Below are 19,725 nucleotides of genomic sequence, written 5' to 3'. Positions count from 1 at the left end.
ATGTTGACTTCATCCTAATTCGCCTGAGACCCCGGCTCACACCTGTTGATAATGTGGGACTCTAGGGACTGTCACAATGTTTGTCACAGCATTGTTTTGCATACAAATTCTATGTTGAGGACAGAAAACACCTTATGCGCCCAAGAATTCAACCACAACATGTACACCCACACATATGGATAACAAGCCAACTCATGCCTAATTGGCAAGGGTGATTTTTTTTATTGGCTATTCATTTTCACACATAGGGCTTTGGTTTTGGCTTTGCATATCATCCATGGTGCATAAATTTCTTTGAAGTAATGTGGTTAGTGCACAGCGTAAGGTTTTAAAACTGAATGGCTGAGCGAGCCAACCTGAGTGAATTAATTCCTCTGCATTGAGGGCAAGAGGGCCTCTCAGCACGTGTGTGAGTGCATCCGTAAATGGACTGCGTCAAATCGAGAGCATTTTTAAATATTCCATTTCCTGATCCTCTCCCCCCCATTAGAGACCGTGGAGTTTGACGTCGGCTCTTGCTCCCGCAGAGACCAATGGCCGACGACTATGTGTACGCCACGACCAACTCCACCCCCCCCGCCTCCGCCCTCAACCACACGGTGGGGGCGGGGGGCGTCAACGCCACGCACGCCCCCTTCAGCGTGTTCGAGGGCTGCGAGCTCAAGGCCGAGGGCATCCTGTTCGACCTCGTGGTGCAGTGTGTCAACGTGGTCATGGGCATCCCCGCCAACGCGCTGGTGATCGCCGTGCTGCTGCGCAACCGCAAGGAGCCGTCCACCTCCGACATGTTCCTGGGCTGCCTGGCCTTCCTGGACATCTACTACGGCGCCATGGTGCCCGTCAACATCCTCAACCTGTACTTCTGGGAGAGCCAGAAGGTGTGGCTGTCCGTCAAGTTCTCCTACGGCGTCAAGGACACCAGCGGGCCCCTGTTCCTGTCCTGCATCTGCCTGGACCGCTTCGTGGCCGTGCTGTTCCCCATCGCCTTCGGCAGCCTCCGGGACCCGCGCTACCGCATCAGCCTCTCGGCGCTGGTGCTGGGCCTCACCTTCGCCTACGCCTCGGCCAAGACGGTGGGCGGCCTGCCCGACTTCGAGAAGGTGTTCACCGGGGAGATCCTGGCCGTGTTCGTGTGGATGATCGTGTGCAACGCCGCCATCCTGCTGGCGCTGAAGCGGTCGCGCGGGGCGGGCAAGGACGAGATGCACCCCATGAAGAAGAAGGCCTTCAAGATGGTGCTGGCCATCCTGGTGCTCACCGTGTGCAACTACCTGCCGCCCGTGGCCCTGTTCCCGTTCGAGGACGCCTACACGCCCGACGTGTTCCGCTGCTACGTGCAGCCCGTGGGCTTCGCCTTCCTCAACATCAGCAGCAGCACGCAGCCGCTCATCTTCCTGTCGCGGCTGGAGAGGCTGCCCTTCCTGCCCGAGTGGCACTGCGTGGAGAGGTGTTCCACCGTCCGGCCGAAGCAGGAGGAGGGGAAGGCGGAGGAGGGGAAGCCCCAAGCGACCGTGGAGGAGGCTTCTGAAGCCTCGCCTGCCTGAGTGTGCAGGATGGGGTGTAGGATAGGTCTGCGCAAAAGATGAACTACACCCATCTGTGAGTGTAGCTCATGGATGAGTGTAGCACTAGATAGATACTGTAGGTCAGGATGGAATTTGTAGAGAATGTGTTTGTATGTATGAATGTATTTTGTTTTGCCGTCATTTGTGTTTGTGTCTTTGTAGACATCTCTTTGAATGTAAAGTATATATGGTCTGCATTGAATTATTTTGTATACGTTTGAAGAGACTTTTATTGTAAATATTTCCAAAGAACTGTAGATTAAGCGATAATAAAAATAAAAAAAATCAGCTTTCATAACCTCTCTGAACCACTGTTGGCCGTACAGTTCTGTATGAGTGCAGCGCCATCGTGTGTTCAATAATAAAACTACACCGACTCGATGTGCAATCCTTCATTGTGGGAAAAAAAAGATCAAAGTGACAGCAGTGATTTTCCCTAAAAAATTTTCCATTTGCATTCCTAATGGAACAGAGGCGATTTGCTCATGTGCAAAACACATAACACCAAACAATTGTGTTATAAAAAATCCCCACCTAGCCTACATGTCCTTCCTTGTTAAAGTGCAACTATCATGGACTATCATCACTGTTGTTGATGATCAACTATCATCAACAACAGTGACGTCCCTACTTCCCTTGTTATACCATTGCACCACCACAATCCCCACCAAAGCATATAATCTGTCAATTTGACACGATTGCAACTAATCAACACATCCCGTGGTGGATTTGCTGTCATATAACTTGTTCGGATCCTTCTTTACGCAACGCTGTAACCATCACGCTCTCTGGTAAGATTCTCAGTGGATGCTGGCTGTGGGTGTAAAAATACGGAAGCACCATGTCGGTGAACGTGCACTCGAAAGTGTAGAGGAGCGTGTCGTCACCGGAACAGTCAAAGAAACACAGTGTCCCTTTGTTATAGTCCAGCTGTACTTTGATTCGGCTTATTACGGGCGCCTCTGTGGCCAGCGACAGGGCCGTCGGTGGCGAGGTCATGGCCCTGAACTGCCCGCCCCGATAACACAACGTCCAGAAGCCGTTCTCCGGCCGCGCAGAGATCTCCACATTCCTCGGCGCAGACACGGAGGTCACGCCCAGCAGCCAGTCCCGGTTGTTTCCCGTTTCGACGGTCCAGTGGTGGCTTCCTGAACCGAGGGCGGTCGCGCCGACGACTTCAGCGCTCATTTGGAAACGCTCCGGGTTGTCAGGGCAGCCGTACGACAGGCCAGAATAGTAGAGGGAAGTGAGGTCATCGGACAGGATGAGGTATGGGTGTGCCGTGTTTGGGTCCAGGGTCACAGGAGCTGACGGACAAAGAACACATGACTACATTAAGGAGGAGCCATGAACAGAAATAGATTTCATGGTTGTTATGAGCCACAGAATAAACAATGGTGGTGGTGGTGATCAATAATGATGATGAGGACTCACTGTACTCAAGATGGTGATTCATGTTTTCCCAGATTGAGTACTTTAGATTGCTTAGATGTTTGGACACGTCGATCAGGGTCCCAGACATGTTAACTGGACCGAGCGCTAGGCTGCTGCATCTGCAAAAAAAAAAAAAAAAAAAAAAAAACATGAATTAAAAAAAAAAAACATGAATTTAAAAAAAAAATCTCTTTTCTCACTAAGAAATTTGGAAAATGTCGTAGATATAGGCCTACCTTTCCAGAGTTGCTTTAAAGTTCTGGAAATACAAACAAACAAACACATCTTGTGAGCTTGGGAAGACAAAGAAGACATGCAATAACTACATGTAGTGAGTGCTGTTATAATAAAAAATAATAATAATAATACAGACCTGCAGGAGGGTCATGTCATCTGCATTCAGCTCAGACTCCAGGAGGTTGAAGCTCTCCTCCAGGCAGAGCATTTCCTCTGAGATCTCGCTGACCTTATCCCTCATCCCGGCTATCTTCTGGTCTTCCTCCCGCTTCAGAGCGGCCAGCCTTTCAGCTTCCTCCCGGTGAAGGACTCGGTGGAGCTGCTCAAACTGGGCCTTGATCTCCTGCCGTGTGCCCAGAGCCTGGTTCTGGAATAGATACATAGAGGGTTAGATACAGTAGATACAGTAGATACAGTAGATACACAACATACTGATACCCAGAGCATTACTCTGCACTCTCTCATTGTGTTGTTGTTGTTGTTTTGAACTAGGTTGTGTAGCACTTGGACTCAACTTTTGCAGTTGCTCCAATCTTGATTATTGGCTTAGATTTTTCACAATCCCACTTTTTGGCTGCTTTTGAAAAGAAGCTTTTTTTGTGTGACTCAATGTGAATGTGAGCAAGTGTCCACGTGAAGGGACCGGATATGTTTGGATCTCATTTTCGAGTGAAAGTACAAGGTGCTTCTGAAGGGTTACCTTGATGTAATCGATGGTGTCATTGGAGTTGCTGTGGATTATTTTGAGGCTGTCCATTTTCGCCTGTAGGCCGGTGAGGGTGGTGCCGAGTTCCCCCTGCCCGCCACAGATTAAGTGATTACCAACATGTGATGTTGTTATGAAAAAAAAACACAAACCCCAAAATGGCCTGAGGAGATTTATCTCTGGAATGTCGGAACACAAATCTCTGCTGCGAACACCGGATGAACATGTCCGTGTCCTCGGAGCGTTCTACCCGCTCAACAACATTCTTCCCCCAGGGCTGGGTACAGCGTTTCACTTAACCCAACGATCAAAACACAATCAAAAACAAACCGTAGACGTGCTCGGTTTCAGACGTGCTCGGTCTCACCTTGCAGTCGACGAGCGCCTCCTCCATCGTGGCGCAGTCGTGGTTCTTGTGCGTCTCGGACATGTGGCACACCACGCAGATGGGCTGTTTATCCACCAGGCAGAAGAGCTTCAGCGTCTCCGCGTGGAGGTCACAGTGGAGCTCCTTCTCCTGCTCCGCGCTGGCGGCGGCGCTGCTCTCTCTCCGGGCCTGCTGCACCGTCTCACACAGGTTCCTCAGGGCCAGGTTGGTGGTGGGGGACGCCTTGGAGGCTCTCTTCCTGCACACGGGGCACTCCCGTGACCCCGGCGTCTCCCAGCAGCGCCTCACGCACTCCCGGCAGAAGCTGTGGCTGCAGGAGAGCAGGACGGGGTCTACGAAGATGTCACAGCATACGGGACACTCTAGGTCATCCACCGGCAGAGACATGGTCCTCCTCGGGGGGGGACGGGGGGGGGGGACGGGGGGGACGAACCGCACAGACAAGACAATTACCAACTCCACGAGGTCACATGTCCAAAAATAGAAGCTCTCTCTTTGTCGAGGGCGAGCGAGCGGACGAAAACCTTCCATGTCCTGAATGCCACCATTTTATTTTTTTTAGATAACAAAAAGCCCCTTCGCTCGAGTTTCCCAGTGTTGACAGCAGAAGCTCCAACGCTACTGAGCAGTCGAATACCACTTCTCTGTGCAACAGCCCTGGGAAACAGGAAGTCAAAGCCTGATTGGCCAATGTTTGGATAGCTGAAGACGGGTTGAAAAGTGGAAGGTTTGCTGTGAATCATCCCGGCCATGAATGTGGAAAGCATTCACTGTTGTGTTGTGGTATATCTGCACAACAGCCCGTGTCTGTTCTAATGTTAGCTTAGATTAGATTAGATTCAACTTTATTGTCACTAGCAGAGTGCAAGTACAAAATCAATGAAATGCAGTCTAACCAGAAGTGCAAAATAAGGTAAACATTGCAGGTAAGCAGGTAGTCATTTAAAAGTGCAGATAAGCAGGTATTTAACAGTCCAGTGCTAGACAGTGCAGTAATAAGTGTAAACAGTTATACAGTGCAGGCAGTAAAAGTGCCATCAGTGCTATCAGTAATCAGTGCTATATGCATCTAAAAATAAACAATTGATGAGATTTAAAGTAAAACAATGTGTAACATTTCAACTGGTTTATACAACATAACCTGCTCATATTTATACTTAATACTGATAGTGATTTCATAAATACTTGGCCTGTTATGCCCTTTGAGACTGTAATGGTGATTAAGGGCTATACAAATAAAATTGAATTGAATTGAATTGAATTTCAATAACATTATGAAAATGAAATCCTAGAACTGATTTATTCTACAAAAATGTAATAAAATCCCAAAACGGATTTATTCTACAACTGTAAAATGCCAGCCAGCCCTCTCAGTGTTACCAGTAACCGTACCATCGACCATCCCCAAACCCCACCCACTCACACCACCCAGACAGCCGCGCTACGCTAGCTTGCATCACACGGCTGCCAGCGGTCGTAGCGGAGAGAACACACGTCTTTGAGGTTCTTTAACTCTGAAGGTCTCCTGCCTCGCTATAGGACGGGCTCAATCCTACACATTGCGCCTTTAAAGCATGAACAATGTTTTTAATCGGGTTTAAAATAGCATAAATCACGGCTCCATGAGGGAACTGGGATTTCATCTGTAACATACAATCTCTTTTGTTGACAAAATGCTAATATAGCTACTTACATGAATCAGGGGTCTCGCACAATGGACAGTCATACTGATAATAATGTGAACAGTATAACAATACTATTATACGTTATGCTATTATACTGTTACTATAAAGGTAATTCTAATTATGAATGTACTGTGGTCTCCTCAAATCCCCTCATCCCGTCCTTCCTCCAAAACATGCACGGACATGCACATGCAAACACACACACACACACACACACACACACACACACACACACACACACACACACACACACACACATACACACACACTACCCAATTATTTCTTTCCCGCTCACATATAGGTAGATAGAACACACATGACACACACACATCCAGGAAGTGTATATTGGGGATACATTTATTTTATGGGGGAAGAGAGAGATAGGGAGAGGGAGATAGAGAGACACAGAGGGACACACAGACGGAGATATCGCTGTGTCACATAGGAAGTCTTGTAAAGCAGCATCCTATCCGCCATCTCCACGAGTTTAGGTTACTCCCTCTCTCCTCCGCTCTATGGTTACCATGGCGATGACGTCATCTTGCGCCACAAATCTTAAGCCCAGTAGACGCCTACAGAGGCGGTGCAAACCAGTCAGCTGCTACCCATCCGGAGGAACAACAGGAGCGATCTCTCCGATTTTTGACGAAAAGAATACCCAATCCTTCATACAAAATGCGCGAAATAGTGCACTTGCAGGCCGGCCAGTGCGGAAACCAGATTGGAGCTAAGGTATAAGTATGGTGTAAATGCAAATACGACTGTGGATGACTTTGTTCGGGCATGCTGCGTAGTGGGCTTTAATCGTGACGGATTTTTCTAGAAACGCAGCGAGGTATCCGACTCTGCTGCAAAGGAATCGCTTGCGTTACAGGTCTACAGTCTACATCATATCAATGCATTGACATGATTGCTCGCTCGGTGTCTTTCTTTATAAAACAGATTTCTCGCCTTTGCATCAATAGCATGGTCAGTTTTAGCACAGATGTGACGTGTAGCGGGTGGAAACAATAGTGATCGGCAGCCATCCATCCCCAGAGCGGCTTACGTTGTATCAGGCCTTGCAGGCCATAGGCCTATAGACACATTCAGTGAGCATGTCTGGTCGCCTCTCCCTTTTACCGTGTTGTATCGATGACTGCTTCTGCTATGTTCACTTTTGATCTTTATTAGGTGAGCCTACTGTAGGCTATGCTACGGTCGGTTTTGCTTCACCGCTACCGTCCTTCCATCCATGCATGTAGTCAGGTGGAATACGCGGATGTTCATTGCACTAAACATGTTATCCGTGGAAATAGATTTGCAAGGGAAATATAATTCGATCGTGATTATTAACCCTAAATCCAGGCCTAACTGGACGATGCGCGGATCATCCTTTCTTCAACGGGCAGCCGACTCCCATCTGCGCAATTATAGAAATCGTTCACGGTTATGTCATTATTACTAATGGTCTGGTTAGCTTTTCCCCACGGGGTGCATTATGATGCAAGATGTTATACACACCCATTATCATCCAGGTTGTTATCTTTTAGCGTTTGAAAAATGGTCAGATTTCTGGATTCATCTAGGACAAGTGTACAGGAAAATGGTTGTGTTGTAGGGTTGCAATTTCCAAATATTTTCGATTTCATTCTAATTATCGTACGATTATTTTTCGATGAATAAATTATTCTGCAAAATGTCGTTCGACATTTCTGTCGATCTACTAATTGGTAACTCGAGAAATCGATACAGCCGAAATGGGTTGCTTTGCAAAGTCCAGACCCAGCCTTGTTGAGATATTATTTGCGTTGACGAAGCCGAATAAATTATTTGACTAAACAAACTAATCATAAACGGTATTTATCTCTCCATCGTCCTGCTGCGTCTTAGCTATAACCGAATCACATGTTCAGTATAGCGGCACGCCCTCTCGTGTGATGTATGTTGATTATAAATTAGTCGTAATGCAATTTCTTTTTACATTATTTTCCATCCTGCAGTTCTGGGAGGTGATCAGCGATGAGCACGGCATAGACCCCACCGGTGCCTACCATGGGGACAGCGATCTGCAGCTGGACCGCATCAGCGTCTACTACAACGAGGCTTCAGGTAAAGGCCCGAACACGCCCGTAGCTCACACACAGCACTTCCTCCCACTGATTGTCCTGTGCATTATTGACTGTGCGGCGATCTGCACGTCAATACAATATGGATTGTTCAACGCAAAGCCGTTTGTAACTTGAAACCCAAGCCGGGAAAGAACAAGGTGTGGTGCATCGGCTAACAATGTCTCAATCTTGCAGGTGGGAAGTATGTTCCCCGTGCTATCCTGGTGGATCTGGAGCCCGGAACCATGGACTCGGTCAGGTCAGGCCCCTTCGGACAGATCTTCAGGCCTGACAACTTTGTCTTCGGTAGGTCTTTGAATGTTCTGTGAATTTGTTTTGTTGTTAAGTGTCTCTCTCGTCTTTTCGGTCGACTCCCTGAACTGACTCAAATTTCATCCGTTTTTTGAACCCAAGGCCAGAGCGGAGCAGGAAACAACTGGGCCAAGGGTCACTACACCGAGGGGGCCGAGCTGGTGGACTCAGTGATGGACGTGGTCAGGAAGGAGGCGGAGAGCTGCGACTGCCTGCAGGGCTTCCAGCTCACCCACTCCCTGGGCGGTGGCACCGGCTCCGGCATGGGCACCCTGCTCATCAGCAAGATCCGCGAGGAATACCCCGACCGCATCATGAACACCTTCAGCGTGGTGCCCTCGCCCAAGGTGTCGGACACGGTGGTGGAGCCCTACAACGCCACGCTCTCCGTGCACCAGCTGGTGGAGAACACGGACGAGACGTACTGCATCGACAACGAGGCGCTCTACGACATCTGCTTCCGCACGCTCAAGCTGACCACGCCCACCTACGGCGACCTCAACCACCTTGTGTCGGCCACCATGAGCGGCGTCACCACCTGCCTGCGCTTCCCCGGCCAGCTCAACGCCGACCTCCGCAAGCTGGCCGTCAACATGGTGCCCTTCCCCCGGCTGCACTTCTTCATGCCGGGCTTCGCACCGCTCACCAGCAGGGGGAGCCAGCAGTACCGCGCCCTCTCCGTGCCCGAGCTCACGCAGCAGATGTTCGACGCTAAGAACATGATGGCGGCGTGCGACCCGCGCCACGGGCGCTACCTGACGGTGGCGGCCGTGTTCCGCGGACGCATGTCCATGAAGGAGGTGGACGAGCAGATGCTCAACGTGCAGAACAAGAACAGCAGCTACTTTGTGGAGTGGATCCCCAACAACGTGAAGACGGCCGTGTGCGACATCCCTCCCCGCGGGCTCAAGATGTCCGCCACCTTCATCGGCAACAGCACGGCCATCCAGGAGCTGTTCAAGCGCATCTCGGAGCAGTTCACCGCCATGTTCCGCCGCAAAGCCTTCCTCCACTGGTACACGGGCGAGGGCATGGACGAGATGGAGTTCACCGAGGCGGAGAGCAACATGAACGACCTGGTGTCCGAGTACCAGCAGTACCAGGACGCCACGGCGGAGGAGGGGGAGTTTGAGGAGGAGGGGGAAGAAGAGGTGGCATAGAGACGACACGTCGACCCGCCGATACACGTTCCCATCTCACTGCCAAAACCCAAACCCAAGCCACTTGCGTTACGTTGTGAATGGTTGATTTTTCTCCCCCCCCCCCCACCCGCGCTTTCAAAACCCATCACCCCCGCGCACTACAGCTATAGTGTCGGGGATTGGTGTTAGCTTGACAGCCGTGGTGTAATTGGTTGAAATGTTTTGTTTTTTTATATGTTGTGATTGCACTGAATTATCTTATTCCTTAAACCCGCCGCCCCCTCTCCCTTCATTGCCTTGTCAAATGCAAAAAACTGTGAAATGATGTTAACAATTAAGTAACTAATACAAACCTAAATCACTATTTACTGTCTCTGTGCTTTTTGGGTTTTCCGATAACGTGCACAATAAGCATGATATGGTTGGAAACAAAAACCGAATCTGTCAAGGCTCTAAAAGGATTTTAACGTAAGCCCAATCGTCAATCCAATATCCTAGATTATGATCCATAACCCAAACAAGTGGGCTGCTTATTTTGTGAATCACAGTGATTTTTTTTATCACTGCTCCGTTAATGATTATAATTTGTTAAAGAAAAGCATGCAGTAAAAAAATTATCTTGAAAGATAAGGGGGAAAAAAAAATAGTGTTAGGGTTTTTCATAGCGCCCTCTAGAGGACGTTTGAGGAAACTGAAATTATTAGTCACTTTTATTAATAAAACAACTAAGATACATTTCATGATCACAGAAAAACATTTAGTGGTTAATTGGACTTAAAACATGAAATAGTATAAATTAACTTGAAATTTGATTACCAAGGATAAAAAATATAAATAGATTTAAATTTCAACAATTTTCTTAAAAATGTTTAGCCATGTTGGTGAAACGCACTCCTTCTCCATTTAAAGCTATTCAAGTTGCTTAAATTGTTTAATTAGCGTGACCCTGATTCGTCAGAAAGCATTTTGATGGAGCCGGGGTGTGAATAAATATAGAATACATTTGCATGTAAGTATATGGACCCAAACAGGCCTCTGAAATGTGTTTGAGGTTCAAGAACACAATAAGCAATACAGACATTGTAAATCAATAGAAATCAAATTCAATTCACAAATGATCATGATGGACCTTACAGTAGCATGAACATCTACCGTATTTTCTTCATATTCTTTTAGTATTTTGTGACTTTACAATAGCAGCTTGTAAGTACAAACGGTCAAGCCCTACTGTAACCTGATAATCGATCGATAGGCAGCTAAAGCATCGACGAAAGGTTTTCCTTCGGTTTGATCCAAGGCTATTGCAGCTCCTAGTTCATCCACTGCAGAAGTTCTCCAAGTACTTCAAGAAGTACTTGATCTCACAATCAGTTCCTTGCCGTCTATTGCGTTTTGATTCCCAGGAATCCTCAGTGGAGGCGATACCTCCAACCTGTGCTGTGACGCGGTCCCACAACGAGCCAGCGCACAGCTGGCATCCGTCTGAACCGTGCGCGTTGGTACAACGCGGGTATCCGAATGCTCCCGTCCACGTCCGCACCACTTTCTCGCCCGGATGGCGTCGTTGCGTCTCCCAGTGAGGTCAAATCAGTCTTTCCTCCTTCGGTAACTTGAGCGCGTCCGGCATCTCCACGCCGTGCGAGCCCGAGTGCTCCTCGGCGCTGGGCCGGTAGGTCCCCTCCGTCTGCCTCTTCTTCTTCACCACGCAGAGAAGCCAGAAGAGAACCGCCAGCGCTATGGCCAGCACGCCCAGCACCACTGTGGGGACCACGATGGCCACAATGTCGGATCCCTAAAGCGAGAGACAGAGAGAGAATAACACAGAACATAAAGAAATTAAGAACAGCGTGCCGTTGAAAACACTGGACGGCTGGTCACCTCGGTGTGTCTAACTGACTTGACAGAATAGGAGAGTACCTGGACTTCATTCCCGTCCGTGACGTTTCTAGCGGGGGGCTTGGTCGTTGTGGCATTAGCCCCTGGGATAGGAGAGGAACAATAATACAACCGCTCAAACACCAACAACAACATCGGAAGCACAGTCATAACGTGCTAATATGAGGGAAAAACACACTGAAATGTTTGTATGATTATAGTCTAATTATAGTAGTGTGAAGAAACCTGGAGTACATAATGGCCACCGCTCTGAGAGCAAAGTCACCAGTGTGCAGTTAAGTCCCGTCGCCCCCACATTACTCTGGTATTTTACCCCTGACTGCCCTTGTGATCACTCAGTGACATGGCCTTAACTACACAGTAACTACTTGACTAAAGAACGAGTGGGAGGATGAAAAGGAGGAGTAGTATCGGCCTTGGAATGCTGACTGTGTTCCCGTTAGACGGTGTGGTACTGGTTACAAATATTTACTAAGAACTTGTGGTGCGTGCGGTTAGAAAAGTTGACTCATTATTTGAACCATGTTGTGCTACTATAGATAGATTTAGCTCAGTGGAGCCATTGGTTAAACATGTGTGATACTTGAAACCCCTTGTCTAAGGATCTACAAACGATATCAATCATTTACTCAGGCAAATAGTCAACTTCCCAGGTGCAAAAGTCAGCCCGATAAAGAACAACATTTTCCAAAGTTGGTGGACTTTTCTTTTCTTAAGGAATGTCTGCTAATATCCTGTTCCATACCACACAGATATAAGATATAAGATTGTTTGCTTTTCATCCATGAATGAATTATGTACTTTACCATGTCCTACATTTGAACCATCAGACCAAAGCAGTTAAATATAGATAGATGACAAATGTCATGCAACGTGTCACTAGCTTAGCCGTCCCCACAATGTATGAATTAGCACATGCTTGAGATGCGGTTACTAACTCAAAATGACTGTTGCTTTGTTTTCGACCACACACACACACACACACACACACACACACACACACACACACACACACACACACACACACACACACACACACACACACACACACACACACAGCATCCTTATCTAGGAGTGTAGATGTGTGTGTGTGTGTGTGTGTGTGTGTGTGTGTGTGTGTGTGTGTGCATGCGTGCGTGCGTGCGTGCGTGCGTGCGTGCGTGCGTGCGTGCGTGGGGGTGCTTTGTGTGGGAGCAGGTACGGTGACTGACTCACCCAAAACAGGATTACTGCCCAAAACCAGAAGTAAGACTCCACCAGCCAGGAGCCCAGGCCTGGCCAGCATACCCAGGACTTCTGCCATCCCTCCCCGGGTACAGGAGGGCAGGGTCGGGGTAGCGGGGCGATGAGAGACCCTGGTCATCAGCTCGGGCCCATACCCTCCAGCCCCAATATTCACACCGGGATCTTCCGGAAGAGAGATTAGAATTGGCTGTATATTTGTAAATCAAGAACAAACACTTGACCCTGACTGTATACTCTTATCAACTCCTATTCATCTCCTATTGAGTTCACATGTTTCTATTCACCTGTTATCAACTGATATTAAAAGTATGTTATTGTTAAGTCACATCCTGGTATTAAGTGAGTCCTTTGGTTGGCCAAAGGCATAGGTGGACACAATAACCTCAAAGAATGGTAACAATAGGCTATTTTGTTGGAAAATAATAATAATGCAGACGTCAAACTACATTGAGGGTAGTGCATGAGGTATGACCTCCTTCACTGCAGAACGAGAAGGCTTCGTGATATTAACGACACCAGTGACTGTATGCCTCTGAATTACGAATACAGCCTACTTGCTTTTTACATAAAGTTGACCTTACCTGCTGCTTCCAGGTGATCCGAGAGACAGGAAATACAGCAGTGGCGTTAACTCATCATCACAACCATGAAGCATGTTGTTCCGTCGCACTTTGCGAAACCGTGAAATGGGTAGACCTGATCGAAGACTGCATAGTCCCGTTGTTAAATCCCAATACGCTGATTTCGATTAAAAAAAAATAGGCTGTTGATCCGCGGTGTTGGATTATCCTCTCCTCGACACGAAAAGCGCCTCTACGCCGTAGACGACTAGACTACCTGTTGGTTTCAGTTTTTTTTTCTACTGTTCAAATCACCCTGGGTCACGTGGTTCAGTCTCATGTTACAGTACCTGAGCGCAGTATCAACCTGCTGGCCCGGGACAGATAGCCTTTTGTTCCGCTCCTTTCCTCTCCTGGCGCGCAAGTCGAAAAAATGCAGGTGTAGTGAAGGCTAGTCATCCGCGGTCATTCACTTCCCAGAGCAAATAGACCGATAGGACTAGCAACCACGCACTTTAAAGAGGAATAACTCAAGTCACATGCCCCCACGCACCCTCATTATTAGTTTTGCCTGTGGCTCAGAGTTTTGTTTTGGTTGAAATTACCATAGGTTACTCAAGTAATAGGCCTACTCCTTGAAGTGTGTCTGTCCGGTCTAACCTGGAGATCTGTCCTTTTGACTTAAAATAGCGCCTCTGTCGGGTTTTATTGCATTTGCCCAACATGAAAAAGTTCACATTCCTGAAATATTTCAGGAGTGAACGCGGCAGCCCACCGTTCCAATAACCCATAATCCTCATCTAATCCTGGTTTCGCGGAGTGGCAGCAGAACATGTATGATTTGGACTTAACAACTCGTACAATAACACAATATGGTTTATCCGTCCATCCTATTTAAGGGGGAAAGCTTGTAGAAGCTTCCTCCAAAAAAATTGGCCGAGGTTATGAGAGGATATAGTGGAGACAGCAATGTCCATGAAACCGCTTTGAACTTTGATTTACTGAGTGTAGGCATACTGCCCGTTGGATGGCATATTGTTTTACATATTTGACTCGGTCATTATTCTTTCGAAGCCTAGTCTTACAGTACCTTACTATTGAACACATTTTATTCAGTGCTTATCCACATCTAACAGTTTGAAATAGGCTACTTATTACTTATTGCTTTAAGAAGTTATGAAAAACAACAAATATAAGGCATGCAGTTAGTCTACAGCAGTGGTGGCAAAAGTACACACATTCCTTACTCAAGTAGATGTACAGATACTTAAAAATATAAGTAGGCCTAAACTGATTCACCTTCTTTGCTTAAGAAAATTTGGAAGAGTACATGCTCTGAAATGTACCCAAAGTATAAAAGTAAAAAGTAATCATCTGACTGCCTGCTGTTTCTGTGCAAAGCTTACTGACCCTCAGGTCATATTAATATAATTCAAAGAAATAAAACAGCATTGTGGGAGTGTGTGTGGATGATGGCTGGTTTAAGCAGCCTCACCTGGCCTGAGTCAGGCTGATTGGACTTGGGGCTGGGTGAAGCTGCACACCTGTTGCATATTGAACAGTTAAACCAGCCATCTCCACACACACTCGAGAAGAGATCTCCTGCATGTCAGTGGAGCACCATTGGAATGGTCAATATCTGAAACTCTTACAATAAGCCAAATTAAAAGCCACATTCTAACATTAAAACCCTGTCTCCTTTGTCAGGAGGTGCCCAATAAAAGTAATCTATTGTGTGTAGCATGGTATTTGCTACAAATGTACTGAAAATATTAATACATCAAATTGAACTTCACTCCAATGTGCGTTCTGTTTTCAATGTCAGCAACATAACTCAAAACGAGAACAAAATTCCAAGTCTTATTAAGCCTTAAAACATGTTGTTCTAAATTCCCTTATCGCTACAGAACTACCAACAACGTTTTAGGTTGCGCTAACGCATTTGCCAGGAATTGAAGCTTCCAATCTGTCTCTTTAATAAGGCCATGGATGGTGAATGCCTTGTTGCTGCTCTGAGTCTCCTCTGATGTTTAGTGGTTCACTTTCATCCATCCCCACTCACTACATTTCTAGTTTTCCCATGGACGCCATTTCTCTGCAGTGGAGTACGTGCTATACACCAAGGGATACGCCAAGGGACCGTCTGTTATTGTCCATTTAGGTTGAAGTTTGACTAGAAGGCGTTCAGAAGGCGCACAATGATGCAACATTGAATGCATTTAAACCTAAAGTAACAAGCCTGTTCTGAAAATATAAGGAGTAGAAAGCTGTATACTGTAAAAACTGTAAACTGCTGTAAAACTGTAATACAGAAAATAAATTATTGTACTTTGTTACGTCCCACATCTGGTCTACAGTTATACAAACCAGAGATGATATTATGACACCAGACCACAGTGTACTCAATCAAATACACATGCATTACATAAAAGGTTTGTTTATGAGTGCTAAAACAAATTGTGACTGTTTTCTGACTTCTGGAACACTAGGGGGCAGTGTCATTTTCCCCCTCTGCTTTTGGGAAATGTCCCCGCCCCCACCCGATGTTTGCACGACGCGCGTAGCCGCCTGGGTACTGTCAAAGCGGCGGGAGAGGGTAATGTGTTACAAAGATATGATTGTGGCTGCTAAACTGAAGAAACACAAAGCTACATTTAGTCCTTTGTAGTTATCCAAATAATTTACGTTGTCTAAAACCAGGTGTTTTTTTGTTGATATCATAGATCCATCACTTTTTGTTGAAGCACAGGACTATCCGAGACGAAAAGTATTTCCCGGGAAATTTTGTTTTGAAGACATTAGCTAACTGGTTTAGCACTTCAACAATGGCGAAGGTGCAAGTACTCAATGTTTCGGTTTTGGATAACCCCAGCCCTTTTCGAAACCCTTTCCAATTCGAAATCACGTTTGAGTGCATGGAGGACCTCCCAGAAGGTGATTATAACCCAGTGAATCCTTCTCCTGGAGAAAGGAGACGCTATAGGAACTAGCCACATTAGCACCATTTAAAGAGGATTACATTTGTGGGGGAAAATGACGAACAGGTGTGCGAATCATTGACCAACGTGACCAACTTAATTGTTTTAATTGCATAGAGACCCGTCTTGCTTTGCCTAAGTTGCCTGAATTATGATCAATATTATGTGAACGGACCAGCTTGTATTGTCCGCTGTTACCATGCTATGGGGGGGAAAAAATGCACAAATGTGTTTTTGCTTTCTTCTTGTCAAGATAAATGCTTACGTTGATAATAATGTATATGTTGGTAATACATCACTAACTCTTCAGATACAAATGTTTGTTTGTCAAATGACGGAAATATGACGGCAGTTGTATTACCCCACCGGACTCAGGGTGGCATCATTTAGTCATCAAATTCAATCAGCGATAAAAAAGCAGAGACTGGCAATATTTCAGAGTCAGATGTTGAGGGAATAAAAAACGGTCTTTTTTTTGTGGATTCAAACCTCTGTTTGTTTTCATCTAAGATTTCCAAAACGATTTATTGATTGACTCAAGTGAATACTTTAGACTTAAAATGTGTCTTTTAAAATCTAAATAAGGTAATGTCAGTGGTATTGTAGAGTATCTGATATAGAAATGCATGCCTAATCCTTACATTGTTGTTTTTTAGACTTGGAGTGGAAGATCATCTATGTGGGATCAGCAGAAAGCGAGGAGTACGACCAGACCCTCGACTCGGTCCTGGTTGGACCCGTACCGGCTGGAAGGCACATGTTTGTGTTTCAGGTGAGTTTGGTTGGACCAAAACAATGGTTCATTCATGTTTCTTTAACATTTTTTGTAGAAAATATTTGTTGTTTTGTTGAAAGGCTCTTCGCTTTGACAAGTTTCTGTTTGGAGCAGATAGAAAATAAATAGTTATGTTTCAATATAACATTTGAAGCTTCTAGGATTGCGTTCAAGTAAGCTGAAAATGCAATTTGTTAAACTGTGCAAAGTATTTTATGAGTTTAGCTTTCTTATAAAAACCTTCCCTTTCTACACCCAATGACGATGTTTGGTGGTTGACTCAGAAGCTTTTGGGGTTGGATGGTTTCTTGAGTCTAAAACCCCTTCTAAGATACAACTTTATTCCTAAGACGTTTATTGACGTTGTATCTCATGTATCTGTTGCGGTTTCCTGTCAGGCGGATGCCCCTAACACAGGCCTGATTCCTGAGAGTGATGCTGTTGGTGTCACCGTAGTGCTCATCACCTGCACGTATCGTGGCCAGGAGTTCATTCGTATTGGCTACTATGTAAACAACGAATACACTGACCCTGAACTGCGTGAAAACCCTCCGATCAAACCTGATTACACACAGGTAAGACACACAACATCCTTTGCTTGTCAATTCTTTGGAATGCTAGTTTCAGAGGACTAGGCCGATTGCATACTTAAGTCTAAAGCAATAAAAAGTCTTTCTAGCTACTCCGCTTCAGGTTGCCATCCAGGGTTCAATCCAAATAATTTGAGACATTGACAATCTTTAAACAAACAAAAAAAAGACAACAAACTTGAGTGATTACAGCCATATTTCCTTAGGTTGTTTTTCTACTTTACTTAAAGTAGAAGTCCCAGCTAAAGCCAAGTGAACTGCATGCTGAGTCAACGTGTCTGCTTTGGCTGATCTTTGTGCTGAATGAGGATTGTAGCATTCTCCCCCGTTAATGGCATTGAGCTCTGACTGGCAGCCTGGAGCTACTTGCGCATCGGAAAGATGATCAAATGAAACCCATGATTTAGGTGCAACATGATAAAATTATCTTTAAAAGGTAATAAAAAAATTCAAATTGCTAAGATCATACTCGTCATGGTGCACTGCAAACCTTAACCTGCTGTAGGCAGATATTCCAATAGACCAGGGCTCAAGGCTAACATTCCACTGGCACCCTAATAAATTTGTTCAATTCTTTGTTGCTTCACAGCAGTAGTGAAATGGAAACCCCTACCTGCCTGAAACCCTTGTGCTTGTTAGTGGGAAAATGGCAGGGAATAGGGAACCTTTTCAGCAATTATCCAATCATAGTGTGTTTACTGTAGTACACACTTCAGTTCAATTATTTTAACCAGTATATTCCTAGTATATTATTATTTTAAAAAGCCCTAAAAATACTTGGTAAATAACACTTGCAATAATACTTGGTACATAACACTTACCACTACAAACAGGAAAATATTGTATATGCGCACGATTATTAGAATTTCTTTTAATCAGCAAGTGCAGAAATACACGTTGCTGTTAGTCAACAGATAAATCTCCGGCCAGTCTGGTCCAGTTTAAAGACGTCTGAAGTCTGATGACAATCCAATAAAAAAATTTATATATAGTGGAAGCACAAATGCAACCTGATCCAAATTTGCAAACCACAATAAAACGTTGCAAGTGCAACCAATTTGGTTGCAATATTGAGCCATAAAGATTCGGAATGGGACCGAAGTGATACAAACTACTTATTCATAATCTGTCATTGTTTATATAGAGTACCAAAATGGCCAATCATGAGTTGTATTTCCTTCATCATAATGAAGTGTAATGCAGTTTTTTTTGTTATGCATGCGTGTTTTCAGTTCATAGGAAGTTGTCACAACGTCCTTGGTTCTCCCACATGTTCTTTCTTGTAACGTTCATATTTTGTTTGTCTTTATCCTCCCATAGCTCCAGAGAAACATCCTGGCGTCCAACCCACGCGTCACGAGATTTCACATAAATTGGGAAGGCTGCGCGGAACGTATGGAAGACTCTGAAAACGTGGACCCTGCTTCCAACTCCATGCTCCCTCCGTCCTGTCTCCCCGGCAAGACCCCTCCCCTGGGACTACTGCCCGACAACTCCATGGACTGCTTATAAACACTCCCATTCTCACCATAATTGTTATATTTCAGCACTAGGCTTATTTTTTGAAGAATGGACTTTCCTTCTTGGATGTACAGATAGGTTTGCCTCCTAGCTAACCTTGAACTCTGACTCACTCCGACTGAGTGTTCTTCTGTGCGGAGAAGATAAATGGTGGTCATAATTATCAGCATTCAGGGGAGTTTCTTAGCGTGGCAGTATGGTGACTATCTTAAAATACTGTTGAGGGCCGTACACTTGGACAAGCAGCAGCAGCTGAGCTGGTTAACAATAGAATGTGTTTTTATTGAAGCTCATGTTGATCTGACAATACAAAGTATTTTCGTGTTTTTCACTAAAAAAAGAAAAAAAAAGTAACATTACTATTATGGAAATGTCCAATGTATGGCCATTCACATTATTATTATTGCACTTATATATATATACCCCCATCCATTCGGTATTGGTTAAACTAGGTTGAGGCGTTAAGGTTTCTCCGTTGGTTTTTATTTTTACTGCCATTTTGACTTCAAAATAAAAATGTTCATATGTATGTATGACTGATGCTAATAGCTTGAGACAGATCCTATATTGCCAAACTGAACATTGAAATTATGAAATGCGT

The 19,725-nt window shown here is 45.5% G+C and overlaps 5 protein-coding genes across 5 annotated transcripts; 3 read left to right on the top strand and 2 right to left on the bottom strand.

The window, feature by feature from the left end:
* Positions 1-442: 442 nt before the first annotated feature.
* Positions 443-1,544, top strand: LOC311382008 (G-protein coupled receptor 183; the record flags this gene model as incomplete). Its single annotated transcript, XM_084488494.1, has 1 exon — positions 443-1,544. Exon 1 carries the CDS (start codon positions 534-536, stop codon positions 1,542-1,544), a length of 1,011 nt encoding a protein of 336 aa, XP_084344620.1. The 5' UTR covers positions 443-533.
* Positions 1,545-1,787: 243 nt separating this feature from the next.
* Positions 1,788-4,926, bottom strand: LOC311340852 (zinc-binding protein A33). Its single transcript, XM_084465746.1, has 6 exons — positions 4,310-4,926; positions 3,937-4,032; positions 3,373-3,603; positions 3,236-3,258; positions 3,000-3,118; positions 1,788-2,872 (listed from the first exon to the last, which is right to left on the bottom strand). Exons 1-6 carry the CDS (start codon positions 4,859-4,861, stop codon positions 2,301-2,303), a joined length of 1,593 nt encoding a protein of 530 aa, XP_084321872.1. The 5' UTR covers positions 4,862-4,926; the 3' UTR covers positions 1,788-2,300.
* A 1,663-nt stretch (positions 4,927-6,589) lies between these two features.
* Positions 6,590-9,909, top strand: tubb4bl (tubulin, beta 4B class IVb-like). Its single transcript, XM_084482136.1, has 4 exons — positions 6,590-6,747; positions 7,998-8,106; positions 8,301-8,411; positions 8,520-9,909. The coding sequence occupies exons 1-4, from the start codon at positions 6,691-6,693 to the stop codon at positions 9,575-9,577; spliced, it is 1,335 nt and encodes a 444-aa protein (XP_084338262.1). The 5' UTR covers positions 6,590-6,690; the 3' UTR covers positions 9,578-9,909.
* Positions 9,910-10,204: 295 nt separating this feature from the next.
* On the bottom strand, positions 10,205-13,716 carry crb3a (crumbs homolog 3a). The gene is made up of 4 exons (XM_084473893.1): positions 13,282-13,716; positions 12,671-12,862; positions 11,477-11,538; positions 10,205-11,351 (listed from the first exon to the last, which is right to left on the bottom strand). The coding sequence occupies exons 2-4, from the start codon at positions 12,816-12,818 to the stop codon at positions 11,142-11,144; spliced, it is 420 nt and encodes a 139-aa protein (XP_084330019.1). The 5' UTR covers positions 12,819-12,862; positions 13,282-13,716; the 3' UTR covers positions 10,205-11,141.
* Positions 13,717-15,843: 2,127 nt separating this feature from the next.
* On the top strand, positions 15,844-19,628 carry asf1ba (anti-silencing function 1Ba histone chaperone). Its single transcript, XM_084485912.1, has 4 exons — positions 15,844-16,194; positions 16,895-17,010; positions 17,412-17,588; positions 18,924-19,628. Exons 1-4 carry the CDS (start codon positions 16,086-16,088, stop codon positions 19,113-19,115), a joined length of 594 nt encoding a protein of 197 aa, XP_084342038.1. The 5' UTR covers positions 15,844-16,085; the 3' UTR covers positions 19,116-19,628.
* The last annotated feature ends 97 nt before the right edge of the window (positions 19,629-19,725 follow it).

This window comes from Micromesistius poutassou, assembly GCF_964030765.1.
Source record: "Micromesistius poutassou genome assembly, chromosome: 1".
NCBI lineage: Eukaryota > Metazoa > Chordata > Actinopteri > Gadiformes > Gadidae > Micromesistius > Micromesistius poutassou.
This window is presented reverse-complemented; position numbering and strand designations above follow the sequence as displayed.